General features: G+C 51.4%; 1 protein-coding gene across 2 annotated transcripts in view; it reads left to right on the top strand.

The window, feature by feature from the left end:
- Window positions 1–17,324, top strand: part of SLIT3 (slit guidance ligand 3) — a 597,503-nt gene that overhangs the window by 519,348 nt on the left and 60,831 nt on the right. For both annotated transcript variants that reach the window (XM_035013944.1, XM_035013938.1), the window contains exons 17-20: window positions 6,510–6,653; window positions 7,352–7,495; window positions 10,108–10,271; window positions 11,375–11,507. In XM_035013944.1, the coding sequence (XP_034869835.1) occupies window positions 6,510–6,653; window positions 7,352–7,495; window positions 10,108–10,271; window positions 11,375–11,507 (585 nt within the window). The remainder of the gene's footprint in view (window positions 1–6,509; window positions 6,654–7,351; window positions 7,496–10,107; window positions 10,272–11,374; window positions 11,508–17,324) is intronic.

The raw sequence follows: 17,324 nt of genomic DNA, 5'->3' as shown, positions 1-17,324 counted from the left end.
TCTGTTATTAGATGGCCTTTACAGGCTTCTGCGTGGGTGGGGCACATTGGAGCAGAAATGCTAGATGTCTTGCACACTGGACTTCAGTCTAGGTGTCCCTGGATGTGACCAGAGCCTGACCTTAGGCAAAGGGCCCACATGTTTACATTGGCTTCTCCAGTGCCAGAGCTGCCTGTCCTCATAACCCCCTCCCTGCCTCCGAGGTTGGGCCAAACAAGAGTAATGTGACTGAGCTAAGGGAGCGTTTGTCCTGGGCCAGAGGCCACATTCCCTGCCTCATGCACATCAGCTCATGTAGTCCTTGTACACCTGCCTGGTGCTGGCCTCATATTCCCCTTCGTGTGGGTGAGGAAGCTGGCAAGGCTTCTCTAAGACCACACAGCCGATCAGTGTCGGAGCTGGTACTCAGACTGGGGTTCATCCATAGTCACACCAGTGTGCAGTTAGGCTTGCTTCCGCTCATCTTCCCTTCCCAGGGCCCTCACAGAGGTACCAGCACAGACAGGGGCTCTCTACCCTCTGATTCCCTTCTCCTCGGCCCCTCTCCCTGCGCCCACCCCAGGCTCCACACCTCCTGGCCCCAGAGTTGGGTTCAAAGGAAATAGAGTCAAGCCTCCTTATTCGCAAATCCCATATTTGCTGGTTCACTTACTCGCTGAAACTTCTTTGTAATCTCAAAATCAGTACTCACGGTGCTTTCATGCTCATTTGTAGACACAGACAAAAGAGCAGAAAATTTGAGTTGTCCTGCATGCCTGTCCTCAGCTGATATCCAACAAGGCTGTGCTCTGATTTTTTGTTTCCGCTCTCGGACTGTAAACAAGTGTCCTTTTCACAGTGTATTTGGTGCCACATCTTTTTGCATGTTTATGCATTTTGTTGGTGGTTTTGCTGTTTAAATGGCCCCGACACATAGTGCTGCTAGGCTGTCTAGCCTTCCAAAGCACAAGAAGGCTACGATGTGCCTCGTGAAGAAAATACGTATGTTACATGGGCTTTGTTCAGACTCGAGTAATGGTCTACAGGCTGTGAGTGCCATGTAAGTAAATCAACCACATATATTAAATAAGATGTCTTTAAACAGAAACACACATCAGACAAGGTTATGTACTGATCAGCTGATGACAATGTTGTGACCAGAGGCCCACAGGAACTTAACCCTGTGTTTCCCCTAGGAGCCGTGGTTCAGCATTCCCTAATTCAGTTTCCCCATGACTTTGTAGACTATAACTACCGTGAATAATGAGAACTGACTGTAAACCTTTTTTTTTTTTTGTCATGTTCTCCATTCTTCCACCCATCAGTCCCCTGCAGACAAGAAGGAGAAAGACCTTCCCCTGCCCTGGGCTGCACCTCCCTCCCTCCCTGCCCACAGCCACCACCTTGCCCACGTCCTCAGTGACTGCTCTGTAACTGGGAGCAGGAGAGAGCACTCTGAAGGCACAGAGGAGAGAGGGACACATGTGGGTCCTGGTGAGGATTGTGGCTGTCTGTGTGGTCAGGCTTCGGAAACTGAGCACAGACATCACCCATCACCTGCAAGGAAATGTCCTGTTTAATTCAAACGCATACTGTTTTAAACCTCAAAACAGTAACTTCCATGTGTATGGAGAGAAGGCAGGTATTTAAATGAGTAAGGCTGGCCAAGTACATATCTGCATAGTAAACAGGACGAAGTAATCTTTGCTTCCACAGAGAGACATTACCCTCCCGTGTGAGGTGAAGCTCACACACTTTGAGTCTCTCTCTCATCTTCTCCCTTGCAACAGGGAAGGGAGAATAGAGAACCGTTTCTGTGCACCAAGAAAAACAACCACACAAACACAATGGTAAGTGACCACCAACTCCCAGCCTCAGCATCCAAGCCACAAGAGAGTGGTGGGGACCGTGGCAAAACACAAATCCAGTTCTCGCTGAAAGGGTCGAAGGTCACTGGGTTTGTCCCACTGTTTGCTGTGCTGGAATGAAGGTCCCGGCTGCCAAACATTCCCTGTAGCAGCCAGCAATCCAAGCGTGGCAAAGAACAGACCTGCATTTGTTCTCCCCAGCTCTGTCCCCCTCGTGCTGTGTCACCCTAGGATTGTCCTTAGCCTTGCTGAGCCCTAGTTACATTATTTGCATGGTAGAAAGAAATCTACCTTCCTTATAAGTTATGATGAGGATCAGAAATAAGTATGAAAAGGGGCGCCTGGGTGGCTCAGTCGTTAAGCATCTGCCTTCAGCTCAGGTCCTGGTCCCAGGGTCCTGGGATCGAGCCCCGCATCAGGCTCCCTGCTCCGCGGGAAGTCTGCTTCTCCCTTTCCCACTCCCCCTGCTTGTGTTCCCTCTCTCGCTGTGTCTCTCTGTCAAAATAAATAAATAAAATCTTAAAAAAATAAAAAATAAATAAAATAAAACCCCATTCAAAAAAGAAAAAGAAGTAAGTATGAAGAGGTCAGTGAAAGACACGCCACTGAACGTGGACCTGGGATGAAAAGGAGCAGGAAGACAGAAGAGCACATCTGGGTTGAGTGACCCAGGGTAGCTAGCTATATATTTAAAATAGGAGTTGCAAGTTCAGATACTTTCAAGATCCAGAGAGTAGCACAGTTGTGGAAAGGAACTTGGTGCATGGCAATAATTAATACTAATAATACTACTAATAGCAGCTAGCCACTAACGGTTACTAGACACTTCACTCTGGGCCAGACTGTACTGACATTAATTCATGTAACTCTCGCCAAGAAAAACAAAAAAGCTTTGAGATTGTTACATTTTACAAATAAGGAAGCTGAAACACAGAAAGTTATGTAACTTATCCAAGGTTAAAACTCAAGCAGCAGAGCCAGGAGTGGTAACAGTGCAGATCAGCTGGGGAATGCATGCCCCACCTGAAGGCAGTAATTACATGTGTGTGCACATGTATGTGTGCATAAATTCATATTCGTGGTACTAGCCAACCGAGCAAATGCCGAAGGAACAGATCTGGTCCCAAAGGCCACCAGCTGTAAGCACTTATTTAAAATAACTTGATGGCAGCTCTTTTTGTTAAGTAAAGGGTCTTAACTGGGACCCATCACCATCCCAACATCCCCATAGAGGTAGTGGGCCAACGGGATCAGGGTCAGGTTAAAAGCCAGCTGTGCCTGTGTCCAAGTCTACTAAGCTTCTGCAGGGACTGGGAAGTCAGGGCCCTAAGGTTATGCTCTTGACTTTACCCTGACCGGGCACAGGGGCCGAGGGGGCGGGGGAGTATAAAGCCAGGTGTTGAAACTCTACTGTGCCTTTACCTGTCCTGTGGGAATAATGAGATCTCCAAGAATATCACATGTACTAAGGGATGCCCTCCCCCTCCAAAAAAAAATGTATAAGCCATTCCCCAAAAGGATTATTGGTACAGTGGTAACTCCAGGCAACTCTTCAAATGACGTCACATTCAGACTGTGGTCATGGCGTCTCTCAGGCAGACTTTTAGGTCAGTTCCTATGCTGAAGGAGAATCTCAGCCATAGGCTGAAACCTGGCAGCCCTCTAGCCAAAATCAGGTACACACAGGCGAATTTGTTGACCATAGTTGTGTTTTTAGTAAGAATTAGTTGCCCACTTTTAAAAATCAGGAATATTCACGGAAAAAAAAAAATCCAAATTTCTGGCATCTTTTGGAAAATCAGAAGATCTGGTAAAACAGGGTCAAATGGCTGCAGTTGAGTTGAAGTGAGAAGCAGCTCCCCCCACTAAATCAGGCATTGCTTTTCTGGTCACTGGGCTTGTGGACTGTGCTATCCCCCTGGACCTGCTTCCTGCCTTAAGTCACCAGCCTGGACCCTGTGGACATTTGAGCTTGCAGCCCCAGCTGGAAATAGAATTTCCACGTCAGGGAGGGAGAGGTTCATAAAAAGGGTAGACGGGACCTCCCTGACCTGACAGCGTGCCAGAGTGCTTGCTCCGTGATGACCCAGTATCCTTAGTTTCTAGAACAAAATCCACTTAGCTCTCTCCCCACTACATTTTCATCTGAGACTGGGCTTTAAACAGGATCACAGATGCCTCCCTGTTGCCAGAGTGCTTGGGCAGTCTTACAAGCCATGGGCTAGGAGAGGCCCAGGCTTGCCTCCTCGGACTCAGGTTTCCAGGGGAAGCCAGACAAGTCCCCAGCCTGCGGGGCCTCATTGTTTCTTGGGACAGCCAACGGCCAGCAGAGGCAGCGGGGACACACACTGGGTTTCTCCTGGCGCTGTCCCTCTGAACTGCCTCCCCCGCCCCCACCCCCACCCCCACCCCAGCCTGCATGGGAGTTTTCCACGGCTGGACCCTTGTGTAAGATCCCGTCCTCATCAGAGTCAAAGCCAGGATGAAGCCATATTCCTTCGGGTGCATCTGTAGAGACAAAAATGGAGCGAGGCCTCCTGAGTGGTCCTGGCTTCACATTTGGGGTCCCTGGGATCTAGGGCATCTTCAGGAAGATAGCGCTCTGAGAGTAAGAGAGAGTTCCTACAAAAGCCCGATGCTCTCGTTTTGTGAGTGGAGTGCTTGCCCCAAGCTGCCTGTAGTTTTGAGCAGCGCTTTGATGAATGGAGAGACAGCCGCAGCCTGGTCTTCTGGAAAATTCTATCCCCTCCTTTTTTTCTCTCCTTATGTTTTCCATTCTCCCAACCTGAGGAAATCCAATTCACAAACCTTACAGTAATGTGATGTTAATTTTGCTCATTTGAAGAAACAGATGTCGGGAAATGGAAGCCCTCCCCCTTCATGGCTGCTTTAACTCATCTTCGTTGCCCGTCCTGTGTACTTTAATTCCCCACAGAGCCTAACTCTCTGGAGTAAAATCCTGCTCCTCCGGCATTCATATGAGTTACAGCTACTGGGAGAGCTTTTCTCTCTCCTCCCATGTCTAATTTGGGGGTAATTTTCAGTCTCCCCTTCATTCCTGGGTTATCCCAGACCAGGACTACCAGGATTTATTTAAAAAACAAACAAACAAACAAACAAACAGAAATGGCTGAGTTTAAGGAGAGCCAGCAAGGGGGAGGGGGGCAGAAATCCAGAGAGAGACTCCCAAATCTCTCAGCCCTTGAGGGCAGGATGCTGAGGAGTCTTTCTCCTGTTTCCTTGGCAGGACGGAAGGGGCAGGAGAGCAGGGCCATGACAGGAGCGCTGACGGTGCCGACAAGGCACCAGCTGTTGCCTCCACACCTGCACATAGGCATGGGCACTGCCCTGCCTTGCAGGCCCAGGCCCTACGTAGGAAGGAGGCACCAAACTGGCGTCCAGCCCGTGGGCGCCCAGTTCCATCGCCAGCTCTGAGGCGGTTGCCGAGGGAAGCTTCACCCCCCGGGGTTGCCGTGGGTCAGCCCAGAGCTGCGCACGGGCGCGTGGGAGAGGCAAAAGCACCAGGGGCTCAGCTGTGGGTCCTAACATCCTCAGTGTGCTTAGAGGGTCAGCGGGCTCCGTCTACACCTGCAGCTTTGCTGTTTGCAGAACACCATTCCTGTGCAAGGCACGGGCAGGCTCTTTGCTCCGGAGACTGGATTTTGCCCCCAGTTTGTGTAAACACCATCACTCTCCACTCCATCCGTCCTGTCTGGGATGAATTTCAGGCTGACTGGGTGGCCCACGGAGGCTCCCTGCCAAGGAGCGCCCTGGAGGACTCGCAGCCCCGGTGGCCCTGCAGGAGCTCTCGAGAGGCCTGGCCTGTGGTATCAGGCATTGGAGGGAAAGGCCTTCTCGGAGCTCGAGCAGAACTGGAAAGGGTGGCGCCAAGGCTTCGCAGGACCAAGCTGTTGGAAAATACAACATGCAAGCCCTGAATTCTGCAAAGCAGTAACAGAAGGGTGTGAGTGTCCACAGCACCAAAGGAACATTCACTTGGGAGGACTTTTGATGCACCAGAAAGCCTGGCCCCAATCCCAGTTCTATCAGCTGTGTGATTCTGGGCAAGTCACTTAAACTCTCTGAACCTCAGTCACCTCATCCATAAAATGAGACAATGATAATACACGTAATACTCTTCTGATAGGTGTAGTTTCAAGGATTTGATGTGATTCTGTGGGCCAAACCCCTCACGTGGAACCAAATGCATAGTAAGTGCTCAGAGAGTAGTAACTAGAAAGTGTCCATTTATATCAAGGATCTCAACTGTAGAGCTAGAAGCTCTACAAATGTCCCACCCCCACAGAGGGCACATTTTATATTTTTCTCTGGCCTTCCATGTGAGAAGCACTGCTAGGCAAGTGTTTCTGATGAAGGGAGAAAAATCAGTTTGAGAATCGCCATTTTAAATGTGCTCGTACCTGGGGCTTAGAAAAAAGGATCACCCTGAAAAGACTTCAGGCTGCATGCAGCCTGTTTCACAGGGTAGCCCCAACAGTGGAGGACTGGGGTCCTTGCTCCACAGCCACGGGTGCTGAAGACCAAGGCATCAGGGAGCCCCACCATCCTGTCCTTGGTCCAAGGGCGCCTGAGGGTCCCGCCTGACTGCAGGGTTCATGATTCCCTCCCTGCATCCTGACCCACTCTGTCTCCTCCTTCTAGAAACCTGAGTAACAACAAGATCAAGGAGGTGAGAGAGGGTGCCTTCGATGGAGCGGCCGGTGTGCAGGAGCTGATGCTGACCGGGAACCAGCTGGAAACGCTGCATGGACGCATGTTCCGGGGACTCAGCAGCCTCAAGACCCTGTGAGTGCCTGGATCCTGGGCCAAGGCCTGCAAGGAGATGGGAGGACGGGGGCCTCGGAGGGGGATTACGAAGGCTGGCGGGCAGCTCCTGGGCCCTGTCCTAACAAGCTGAGTGCCTTCCTTCCTGGAGCCAGAGACGCACTAGACATTTCCCAGGCCTCGATGGGAAACCGCTTAGCATGCTCAGCAACCCCAGCGCACGCACCCTGAAAGATACTTGCCCTAAGGTGTACACGTAGATAGATTCATGCTGAAACTGTGCTGAGAGGGGCACACACACACTCACCCACTTAGATATAGACACATATACATAAAAATGACACACAGGCCACGTGCCGAGAAGCACATACACAAACAAGCTGATGGCCCACAGCCACATCTTGATTCTCCTTTCTCCTCCCAGAAATAGACATGCAGACACTGACCACCATACAACATACATGTGTACACATAGACACTCATGACACCCATATTTACTGTACATAAAGCATGCACAGACTAGAAGGTACGCACACATCCACAGGCAGCCACAGTGGGGACCCACACCCTATCACAGAACAAACCTCAGCAACATGACTAGTCTGGCCTGGAGTTGGCAAAAGCTTCACACACACACGCACGCACACACACACCCTGTGGCTCTGTGGTGGAGAGAAGATAATGCCTGTGCACCCTCATCCCTATCCCTCTCCTTACAGGATGCTGAGGAGTAACCTGATCAACTGCGTGAGCAATGACACGTTTGCTGGCCTGAGTTCAGTGAGGCTGCTGTCCCTCTATGACAATCGGATCACCACCATCACCCCTGGAGCCTTCACCACACTTGTCTCCCTATCTACCATGTAAGTCCTCCTGGACCCACTGCACACTGACTCTGGGCTCCTCTCCTGCACACCTCTCCCCAGGCAGCTCCCTACCATGTTTGGCCACAGTCACCTACCCATCTGTCAACGTAAGAACCACTTGCTGGGCTCCCTCCATGTGCCAGGCACCATCGAAGTGCTAAGAATTCACAGACATGGTCCCTCCTTTCTGGAGCTCACAGCATAGTGAATTACCACAGAAGGGAGGTCCACGGTGATATGAAAACCCAACACAGGCTTTGTCAAAGAACACTGGAGCTGGGTTCTGGAAGGTGAGTGGGAGTTAGCTTGTTCAAGAAAGTGGGAAGTGTATTTCCTTCTATCAGAAGAACATGTGCAAAGGCTCTGTGGTGGGTTGTCACAGAGCAGATGCATGAGACTGAGCACAGTCCAACATGGTCATAGCACAGAGTAAGGGAGGATGAGGTATAAGGCAAGGCAGAAGGGAGGCCAGGCCAGGGCCAGGCTACAGGCCTGCCATGGACTATTTTGGTCTTCATCGAAAGCCACTGAAGGTTTTAAGCAGGCCAGTGACATGATCTGACAGTGGGTTTTAAATGATGTCACTGGCCGCTTAAATGTGTATCAGAACCAGAATTAGAATCTAGCCTTCTGGACACCTAAATGAGTGCTCCTGCCCGGATAATTCATTGTATTGGTAAAGGAGGCTTTAGAATAGTAAAGTGATGGGCTCTAGAGCAAATTTCCTGGTTTCAAACCCTGGCTTTACCTCTTATTAGCTGTGTGACCTTAGAAAAGTTACTTCATCTCTCTGTGTTTGAATTGTTCCTTCTGTATAATCCATCTCATAGGATTGTTACGAAGATTGAATCCGTTAATATTTGTAAAATGCAAAGGAGGGGCCTGAGATATAGAAAGTACTCAACACACGTTAGCCTTTATGGTTGTGCATAGTATTTCCACGTGGCTCTGTTAACCTTAGTTGCTGGTCCATTCCTCTCTCTCTTTCCTTCCCTAATGACTCTCTCAAAGACAGAAGAGAAAGGCTTTTGGTTGCATCTCCTGTTGCCACCTATTGTTCCCAAATACCCACCTCCCTGGGAATAAAAGCCAAATTATAGATGTCCTATAGGGCCCACACCATCCGGTCCCTCCTAACCTACCTCCAGGCCAGCACCGCCCCCCCAGCCTCCTCACTGCCCCCCACACCCTAGACCCACTCCCACTACCTGGAACAGCCTTCCCTGGCCTCCCTCCCCTCCTTCCATCCTTTGCTCAAGTGTGGGTACCTCACCCCGCTCTGCCCCCGTGCCATCCCCCCTAGTTCCTCAGCCCAGGTCTCCTTACCATTTCCTTAGCACGGACCGTTTCCTGATAGACCATACAACCGACGTTTGGGTTGTTGATTCCATGCTGTCTGCCTCCCATCAGCTGGAATGGAAGTTCCAGAAGGACAGGGATGTGCAGCTCTTCTGTGCACCGCTGTGTCCACAATGCCTGGGTCAGTGCCTGGCACTAAGTAGGGCCCATTATATACCTGGTGAACCAAGGTGTGAATGGAACGAATGAGTGGCAGCACGGCGGGCGGCCGGGGGCTAGGAACTAGCACCAGCAGGTTGGTTTACTTTAGCTCACTTTCTACCCCTCCTGTGTGTCTCCACACTGAGAATCCAGACACATACAAGATGCCCAGAGGTACAGTCACAATTCATTAGGGGAACCAGCTTTGACGCAAGAAGAAACTCGCCTGACTCGGCACAGCTGCTGAACGTCAGCGTCAGGATTCAAACCCGGGATGTCTGACTCCCGAGCTCTTAATTTGTCCTGTCATACCACAGCAACTCAGGGCCACCTGGCCTCTCATGTAACCTCCTTAAGCTTTACTTTCCTCCTGTGTGAGATGAGAATAATGTCCCCTCCATCCTCGGGCTTATGAAGTGCTGAGCCTGGTTCCAGTCCCCCAGGCAACACGCAGACCCACAGCTCCTCTGCCCCCATCCCTCCACCAGTCTGTTCACTGCATTCCTCAGATACATATACACACACAGTGACAGTGCTGATGCCATGCAGGACCCCAGAGACACAGGACAGACAGGTCTGATGCCCACCCTGGGGAGCCGAGAGTCTAAGGAGGGAGGCACACATTGCACGGCCAGTGTGGCTGCTGAGCAGGCCACGTGGGCGAGTGAGGGAGGAGGCTGGGACAGGTGCAGCTTCTAGTCTCCCTGTCTACGCCAGGACGGAAGGAGGAGGAGGCGGCCAGGCAGACAGCAGAGAGAGTCATGCCAGGCCAGGGACCAGCGCTGGTGGAGGCACTAAGTGTAAGAGAACCGTGCTGCGGGATTGAAGACATTCCATAGGTGGAGCTCAGCGGAGAAGGGAGGACGCGGCAGGAGACCATGGTCCTGTCCGTCCACAGAGGTCTGGAATGAGACCCTCGCAAAGACTGCCTCTGGATTCTAGAAGAGAGTCTGCATTTCCTTTCCTGGACCTCCTCTCTCCTTCCCCGGAACCCAGAGCAGGCCTCCTTGGGGAGCCGGGCCCCAGGGTTGCAGCCCTGGGTCCCGAGGCCAGCTTCCCCAGTAGAGCGGCAGGTGCTAACCACTCAGAGGGCCCTTTTTTCCTCCCAGAAACCTCCTGTCCAACCCCTTCAACTGCAACTGCCACCTGGCCTGGCTCGGCAAGTGGTTGAGGAAGAGGCGGATCGTGAGCGGGAACCCCCGGTGCCAGAAGCCATTCTTCCTCAAGGAGATCCCCATCCAGGATGTGGCCAGCCAGGACTTTACCTGTGAAGGTGAGGAGGCTGGGGGGCGGGGCAGAGGGGCAATACCTGGGAAGGCAAGAAAGATAAGAGAGGAGAGGTGCAGCAGGTAACTAATGGCCAGGACCCCCTGAGATCTGACACTGCTCTGCCCTCTGGCATGCAGCTGTGGCTCTGAAGGGCTCTATGGGGCTCTGTAGGTCTGCTGCTAACCATATGGCTCCCTTATGCAAATTAAGAAAGGGGGCCTCTTCCTAAAGACATTTTGCTTCTATCAGAAATGTGTCATAATATACTGATTTTTTTAAAACAAGACACTTTATGGCTGTCTATGAGAATACTGTTGTACTAAATGTCCTAATCTATCATATCCACAGTGAGATCGGTGCCCATTAGATGGTGAGGCACCCTTGTGCAGTATGCAACCTACACAACCGTGCATGAGAGCCCTGGCCCTCAGTTTTCCTATCTATGTCATGAGGCTCAGTGTATCCTGAGAAACAGACTTCAAGATGAGCTCCTGGGAAATTTCTGTCACTGGCTGGGCGGGTTATGAATACCTGGAGGTCCAAGGCTTTAAGTGTCAGGATTCCAAAGGACATATTTACATAAATTCAGCCAGCACATTTTTTACTTGGTCAGCTATAGCTTATCTAAAGACAAATTAACTGGTTTGTAGATTAACTGAGGTTAAGGTATAATGGGCTGGGGACACATTTACCACCCCAGACGGATTGTGTCGGTGGAAGGAGTGGAGAACAGTAGGAGAAAGAGGGAGTAGACAGGGCTCTCCGCCTACCCTGGAGCACTCCTTTAGTCAGTTTGGCTTATTCTGGATTCGGTTCACAGTCATCTCTTCCCTATCTAATACTCTGGTTAATCAAGTTTTTAAAGTCTTCAATTTATGTTGAACATGGTAGCAGAGGGGTGGCCCTTTTCCCCGATCCAGACATACATTCTTTCCCCTTTACCCATGGAGGAGACCAGCAGCCTCCTTATTTCTGGTTCAGGCTCAGAGTGGAGGGCTTCCCTTTCCTGAAGACGGCTTGGTCCCTGGCACCCAGCCTCGCTCACCTGCCCCGCCCCCCCCCAGAGAAGCTAGTGTCCCCCCATGCTCACTTTGGGACCCTCCACAGGCAATGACGAGAGTAGCTGCCAGGTGGGCCCCCACTGCCCAGAGCAGTGCACCTGCATGGAGACGGTGGTCCGGTGCAGCAACAGGGGGCTGCACGCCCTCCCCAAAGGCATTCCCAAGGACGTGACCGAACTGTAAGTACTCCCACCCTCTAACCCCACCTCCGCCAGCATCCGCCACGCTTTATCTCCAGTGTCCCCTGCACGACTGCCTGGGGCGCCCTTCCTTGACTGGACCCTGGCACCGCGGCAGCAGAGCCCCGGCCAAGGGGTCGGGCAGCAGCTTCGACACGGGGACAGGAAGCACTCCTCCCCAGTGCCTCTGCCTGGCCGGCGACGACTACTTGGCCCTCCAGAATACAAGCAGGAGGGTTACCATCTTGTTTTCTAGATGCCCCCCCACCCAAGCCCCCTGCTCTGTACTCCACCTTCCAGATTCCCCAGCAGTCTCTCAGTCTGACACCACAAACAGCCCAGATCGTTGTAAAAACGATGCCCAGCAGGCACCGTGGCTTCCGGAGCACTTCTACCAACCTGCTCCCCCTTACGGCTACCTATGTTACAGGTGAAATCTTAGTCCTGAGTCCTGCTCATGCTCCACCCGGGAGCCATCTGACTCCCCACACCAACTCCCCAGGGCTGCTCCTGCCCCAGAGGCTCCCACTTAACAAAAGAGATCTCATTCCCTTCCTGAGGCACTCTTCATGCTGTGGAGGAAACTGCCTTCCCGCCCCCTGGAAAGCTCAGCCAGTCCACGGGCAGGAAGGTGTCCCTGGAACAGCCCAGAACACAGCCCTCACTCACTCAGCGCCTGTCTGTTGCACGCCTGGTGGGTCGGGTTCCTCTGCTCGCACTGGGGAGACCCCCATCACTGGGAAGGGAGACGTATGCTCCACTGTCTCAGCAGCATGTGCAAGATGAGAACTATGACAGTGCCACAAAAGAGAGGGCAAGGTCGCTGTGACACCCTAGAGTAGAGAGGCTCCCCTTGGTGTGGAGATCAGAGAAAGCTTCTCTGTGGAGATGAAGCCTGAAGGGTGAGGAGCAGATCCGGGGCGGGGGAGGCAGGAGGGGCGGCAGCTGCTGCGGGTTGTGGCAGGCAGAGCCTGGTGGGGTGTGACCGGGACCCAGAGTGCCAGCACGGGAAGACACACTCGCATGCCACTCCCCAGCCACATCGCAAGCGTGCACTGTGTCCCCGGACCCTGGGCATGCCCCTTCCTCTGGGACAGCTTAGCATGCACCCTGCCCTCTGACACAAGTGACAGAATTGACCAAGACACCAGCAGGGACTGTTCCTCCCACTGGGACTGGCTCTGCCAGTGCTTCGGGGGGAGGTGGGGGGGGGGGAACCTGAGTAGGACACTGACTTAGAATAGCAGGTCAATGCCTGGGTGTGTTGTGGCTCCCAGCATCTCCCCGACACTCAAGGAGGCTGGAACCGGGCTGCCAGGAAAGGGAGGGAGGGAGGGAGGGAGGGCGGAAGGAAGGAAGGAAGGAAGGAAGGAAGGAAGGAAGGAAGGAAGGAAGGAAGGAAGGAAGGAAGGAAGGAAGGAAGGACGGACTTGATAGTCACTAAAAGGCCCACGACACCCTGTGTTTGGGCTCTGGCTGTGCTGCTGAGGTCTGCAAGAGCACCGCCTCATGGCGCCACCAGCCCTGGGCCCTTCCCTCTGCCGGTGGCATGGGGTGGGGGCTGCAGAAATGACCCAGGTACTCGCCTCCTTCCTGGACCAACTGAGTGCCAAGTGACACGTGCCAAAGAGAAGAAAATGCCATGAAAACAGGCCTGTGGATGCTTTTCCCCAAAGCTCATGAAATAGAGATTGAAATAACAAAGATAATTGGCTGTAATGATAAAGTAAACACCAGAGCTTGGGGAGACCTGATCTCCTGCTTTGGAAATGATGGCAGCCCCCCACAGCCACACTGGTTTCCAAAGCACACCCAGGATGGCAGCCCCGAGCTCTGAGCCCAGACCATCTCCCGGAGGCAGTGGAGGAGGAGTATCAGGGGAGGGGTCCGGGTAATTGGGGAGCAGGGAAATTGATGCCAGAGAAAGTGAAAGTCAACCGGTCCAGAAAGCAGTAGCTTGGAGGCCTCAGGTTCAAGGACCAGAATCAGTGTTTGGATCCAGGGCTGGCTTTCCAGCTCCCTCAGGCATCATCAGTGGTCTCAGGCAGAGCTGCCAATGTACAAAACAAAATTAAGTTTAATTCACTGAGAAGGAAAAAAAACAACAACAAAGTTCCATAGCATTTCTCCAAAGGGAGGGTAAGGGAGCCTACTGCAGGCACGAGCGAGCAAGGTGGTACCTTACAGGCGGGAAGTGAGTTTTCCTCTGTCAGCCCTCTGCAAACCCCCGGCCTGCTCTCTTCTTGAGTGAGGGCCACCTGGGACCTGCGGCTCTCACCCTTGCTGGTTCAAGCAGTCCCTGAGGTAGGCATGCAGTCCTCCTGGCTCTCTCTCAGTGCTGAGAACCAAGAGCCACTCCCCAAGCCTCATCTCCAGTAAAGCAGCCAATCAGGATCAGAAGGTAGCTTGGTCTGACCCCAGATCCCATGCTCTTGTCCCCTACCCCAGAAGTTCTTAAATTTGGGGTCTCAAGACCCCTTTAGGTTTTTCAGAAGCAATGAGGACTCTGCTTTTGTTTATGTGGTTATAGCTACTGATATTTACCAAACTGGAAAGTACTACTGAGAAATTTTTTTAAATGTTTATTAATCCATTTAGAAATAATTTACTCATTACATGTTTGTATAAATAGCAAACTTCTATGAAAAACAAACAGAAAGAAATTTAATTGAGATGAGTGACATTTTTACAAATGTGGTAGAAGGCAACTGGATTTTCATAACCACTTCAGCATTCCCTCTGTGGTGATACGATGTTTTAGGTCAAGTACAAGAAGAGAATCTGGCTTCACATAGACATGTAGTTGGAAAAGGGAGGAGACTTTTAATAGCCCTTCCAAATAATTGTGGATATTCTTCTTTGATGATACACCAAAATCACATGGTGGAAGTTTCTTAAAGGCCAGTTGTTGTGTGGAACCCAAAACCACATCAATGGACTTTCTATACTCTGTTACTTGAATGGAGCTTTCCCCCATGAAGGATCCTGTAACAGTGTGCATTGGTCATTGGGAAGATGCTCCTTCACTGAGTTATGCAGATCTTCCTGAAGTTGGCACCTTGCATTACACAGTATCAAAAACGTCCTAGCCGGTAACATCACCACAGATGCCCTCAGAAGAGTCTCCCAGTAAAGGGATACTGCTCAGTGTAGCAGTTATAAGTTTTCTAAACTTTGAATTTTCACTTGGAAGCAAGCTTGAATTTTATCACTGCCGGTAAGTACTAGTAGTTGTTTTCCTGGAAGTGACAGGCTTATTTTTTTTTTTTTTAAGATTTTATTTATTTATTTGAGAGAGAGAATGAGAGACAGAGAGCATGAGAGGGAAGAGGATCAGAGGGAGAAGCAGACCCCCTGCTGAGCAGGGAGCCCGATGTGGGACTCGATCCCAGGACTCCAGGATCATGACCCAAGCCGAAGGCAGTCGCCCAACCAACTGAGCCACCCAGGCGCCCCTGACAGGCTTATTATTATTATTATTATTATTATTTTTTTTTTTTACTTTTGAGACATTGTCTACTAAATATCCATCCCAGAATAACCTGTTTGCTAGTCATTCTTTTAAGGAGAAATGGTGTTTTATGGAAGAAAATTTTTAAAAAACGGCTAGTTCAGCTTGTAACTCAGTGAAACCAGAGCTTTTTCTCTGGAAAACCAAAGCCGAAATGCTTTATGCGTGTTTCCTGTCTTGCCACGCAGAATATTAAAAAGATGTGTGTTCAAGGGTTGATGTTTAAAGCAATTAATAATTTTTCACTGCTTCACGGAGGGCATTCTCAAGTGCAACTGGCTTTTTTTTTTTTTTACCTGCATGTACTTAAAGGGGAAGACTATAGTCTTGTTATCATGTGGTGTCACAGCCTTGATTCATACTGAGGTGTCAGCAGTTTTCCTCACACAGTATAAATGGAAAACAATATTTTAATGTTATCAAAGAAGTAGTTCCAGTCTCACAGAGCCCTGAAAAAGTCTAGAGGAGCCCCAGTGGCCTGCGGACCACACTTTAAGAACCACTCAGGTAATTACACACTAGCAGGCAAACAATCCAGACCCCTACTAGAAGTCAACAGCAGGGTCCTGATTTAGAAGCAAGCCTACAAAAGCTTACTGACAGCAGGGCAGAAGCAGACATATCAGCCCCCAAGGTAGGTGACACAAATTCAGTCTGCAAAGGTAGGCCCTCATCAGCTTCAGAAAAGTTCTGTTCTTGCTGGGCCATGAGCCTCGTAGACTCAGGCTCACCATTCCGGAAGAACTGAGACCTAAAAACTCTCTTTGCTTGCATTTAAGGGGATGTTTATTAACATCAGACCTTCCTGATTCTGGAAACAAACCCTGTAAATCCACATCTTCCTGAGGGCTAGAGAGGAGAATGAGAATCTAGTGCCAGCAAACAATGCACCCCTCCCCATCTCCTGCAGTCCACTCCTTCTTAATATCCAGGAAATTTTGAAACTGATTTCCGTGTGAGGACTGTGAGCATGGATTTGTTTTCCCACCACTGACATCCCGAGGAGAGGAGAAGGGAAGGATGACATATCTCCCCCAGGTACCACTGTTGGAAGAGGGGATTTATGCTGGGGTGTGGAGTCTGTGGACATCCTGGGAAGCAGACTCACGGTACGCACACATCCACAGCACTGATAGGAGGCTTGAAAGGGTTTGGGGCTTAACCACCAGAGCACGGGCTGAGACAAAGCTCTGTGAGACTGAGTATGGCAGGAGGTAATGAGAAGAATGCACTGCTTGAAGGAGGGGGTAAGACCTGGCCTGGCACTGGTTAACTCCAGGGGGCCCGAAGATGGGGATCTGGGGTACAGCAAGCAGCTCAAATCTAGGGCGACAGAGGTGCGTGCTAGAGAAGGGGTAGAGCAATGTAGGAAGTGACAAGCACGGAGGAGTGGCAGGGACAGAATGTGCTCTGGGATAGGGAGGAGGGCAGGCAGTTCTGCCCACCCTAGGCTTTAGGAAACCAAGGGAAGATGTGTCTGGCCGGCTGCGATCCACCACAGTCAGCAATCCGAGCACGTACCGTGTGCCAGGCGCTGTGATCAATGGTTTCCATACGTGATCTGACTTAATCCTCCCAGGAATCCTATAAGGCAGGTACTGTTACTCCCATCTTGCAGAGAAGGTAACTGAGGCTCGGGAAAGTTGAAGAATTTCTTGAGAATACACTGCCAAGAAGCAGCAGAACATCAACTCGAGCCCAGGGCTGTCTGACCCCAAGCCCCATCCTTTAGCCACTCAACTACTCCTTTGGCAGAGGCCTGGGTCCCCCATGTGCTCTGCCCAGTGGCCTGGCTCGTTGATTTGCAGGAGGCCGTCATGCGTCTCCTTGGAACCTGCCACCTGCATTTCAGCGGGGACAAGGCAAACATGGCGCCCCTGCCATGATGCTAGAGGGACCTGTCACTGGTTCCGGCTGGGCCCGTCCTGACAGCCGTACCCTGTCTGGCAATACCAGCTGCTGCTTTCTTTGCATATTGGCACCTCCCCACCCCACCCCTGCTCAGCAGGTTCCCCAGAGCACTTTAGAGAGCAAGTGCCCAGCGGTGACTATATTCTTGCCTTTCTCTGGCCCGGGGAAGGGACAGAAATTGCCTGCAGCCAGCTGGAGGCAGCTGGCTCTGGGCAGGGCAGCACTTAGGAGTCCTGGCACAGGCCTTGGCCCAGAGAAGCCCTCAGCAGATGGCTTCAGTAGAGGACACTTCGAGGCTATCAGGCAGTGATGGCCATCTGTGGGAGGGACTGAGGGAGGCCAGAGCACAGGCCACAAGCTGAGAGAAGCCCTCTTCATGCATTCAGGTGTTCACT

Source organism: Mirounga leonina, unplaced genomic scaffold (assembly GCF_011800145.1).
Source record: "Mirounga leonina isolate KUSES-001 unplaced genomic scaffold, KU_Mleo_1.0 Mir_104, whole genome shotgun sequence".
Taxonomy (NCBI): Eukaryota; Metazoa; Chordata; class Mammalia; order Carnivora; family Phocidae; genus Mirounga; species Mirounga leonina.
This window is presented reverse-complemented; position numbering and strand designations above follow the sequence as displayed.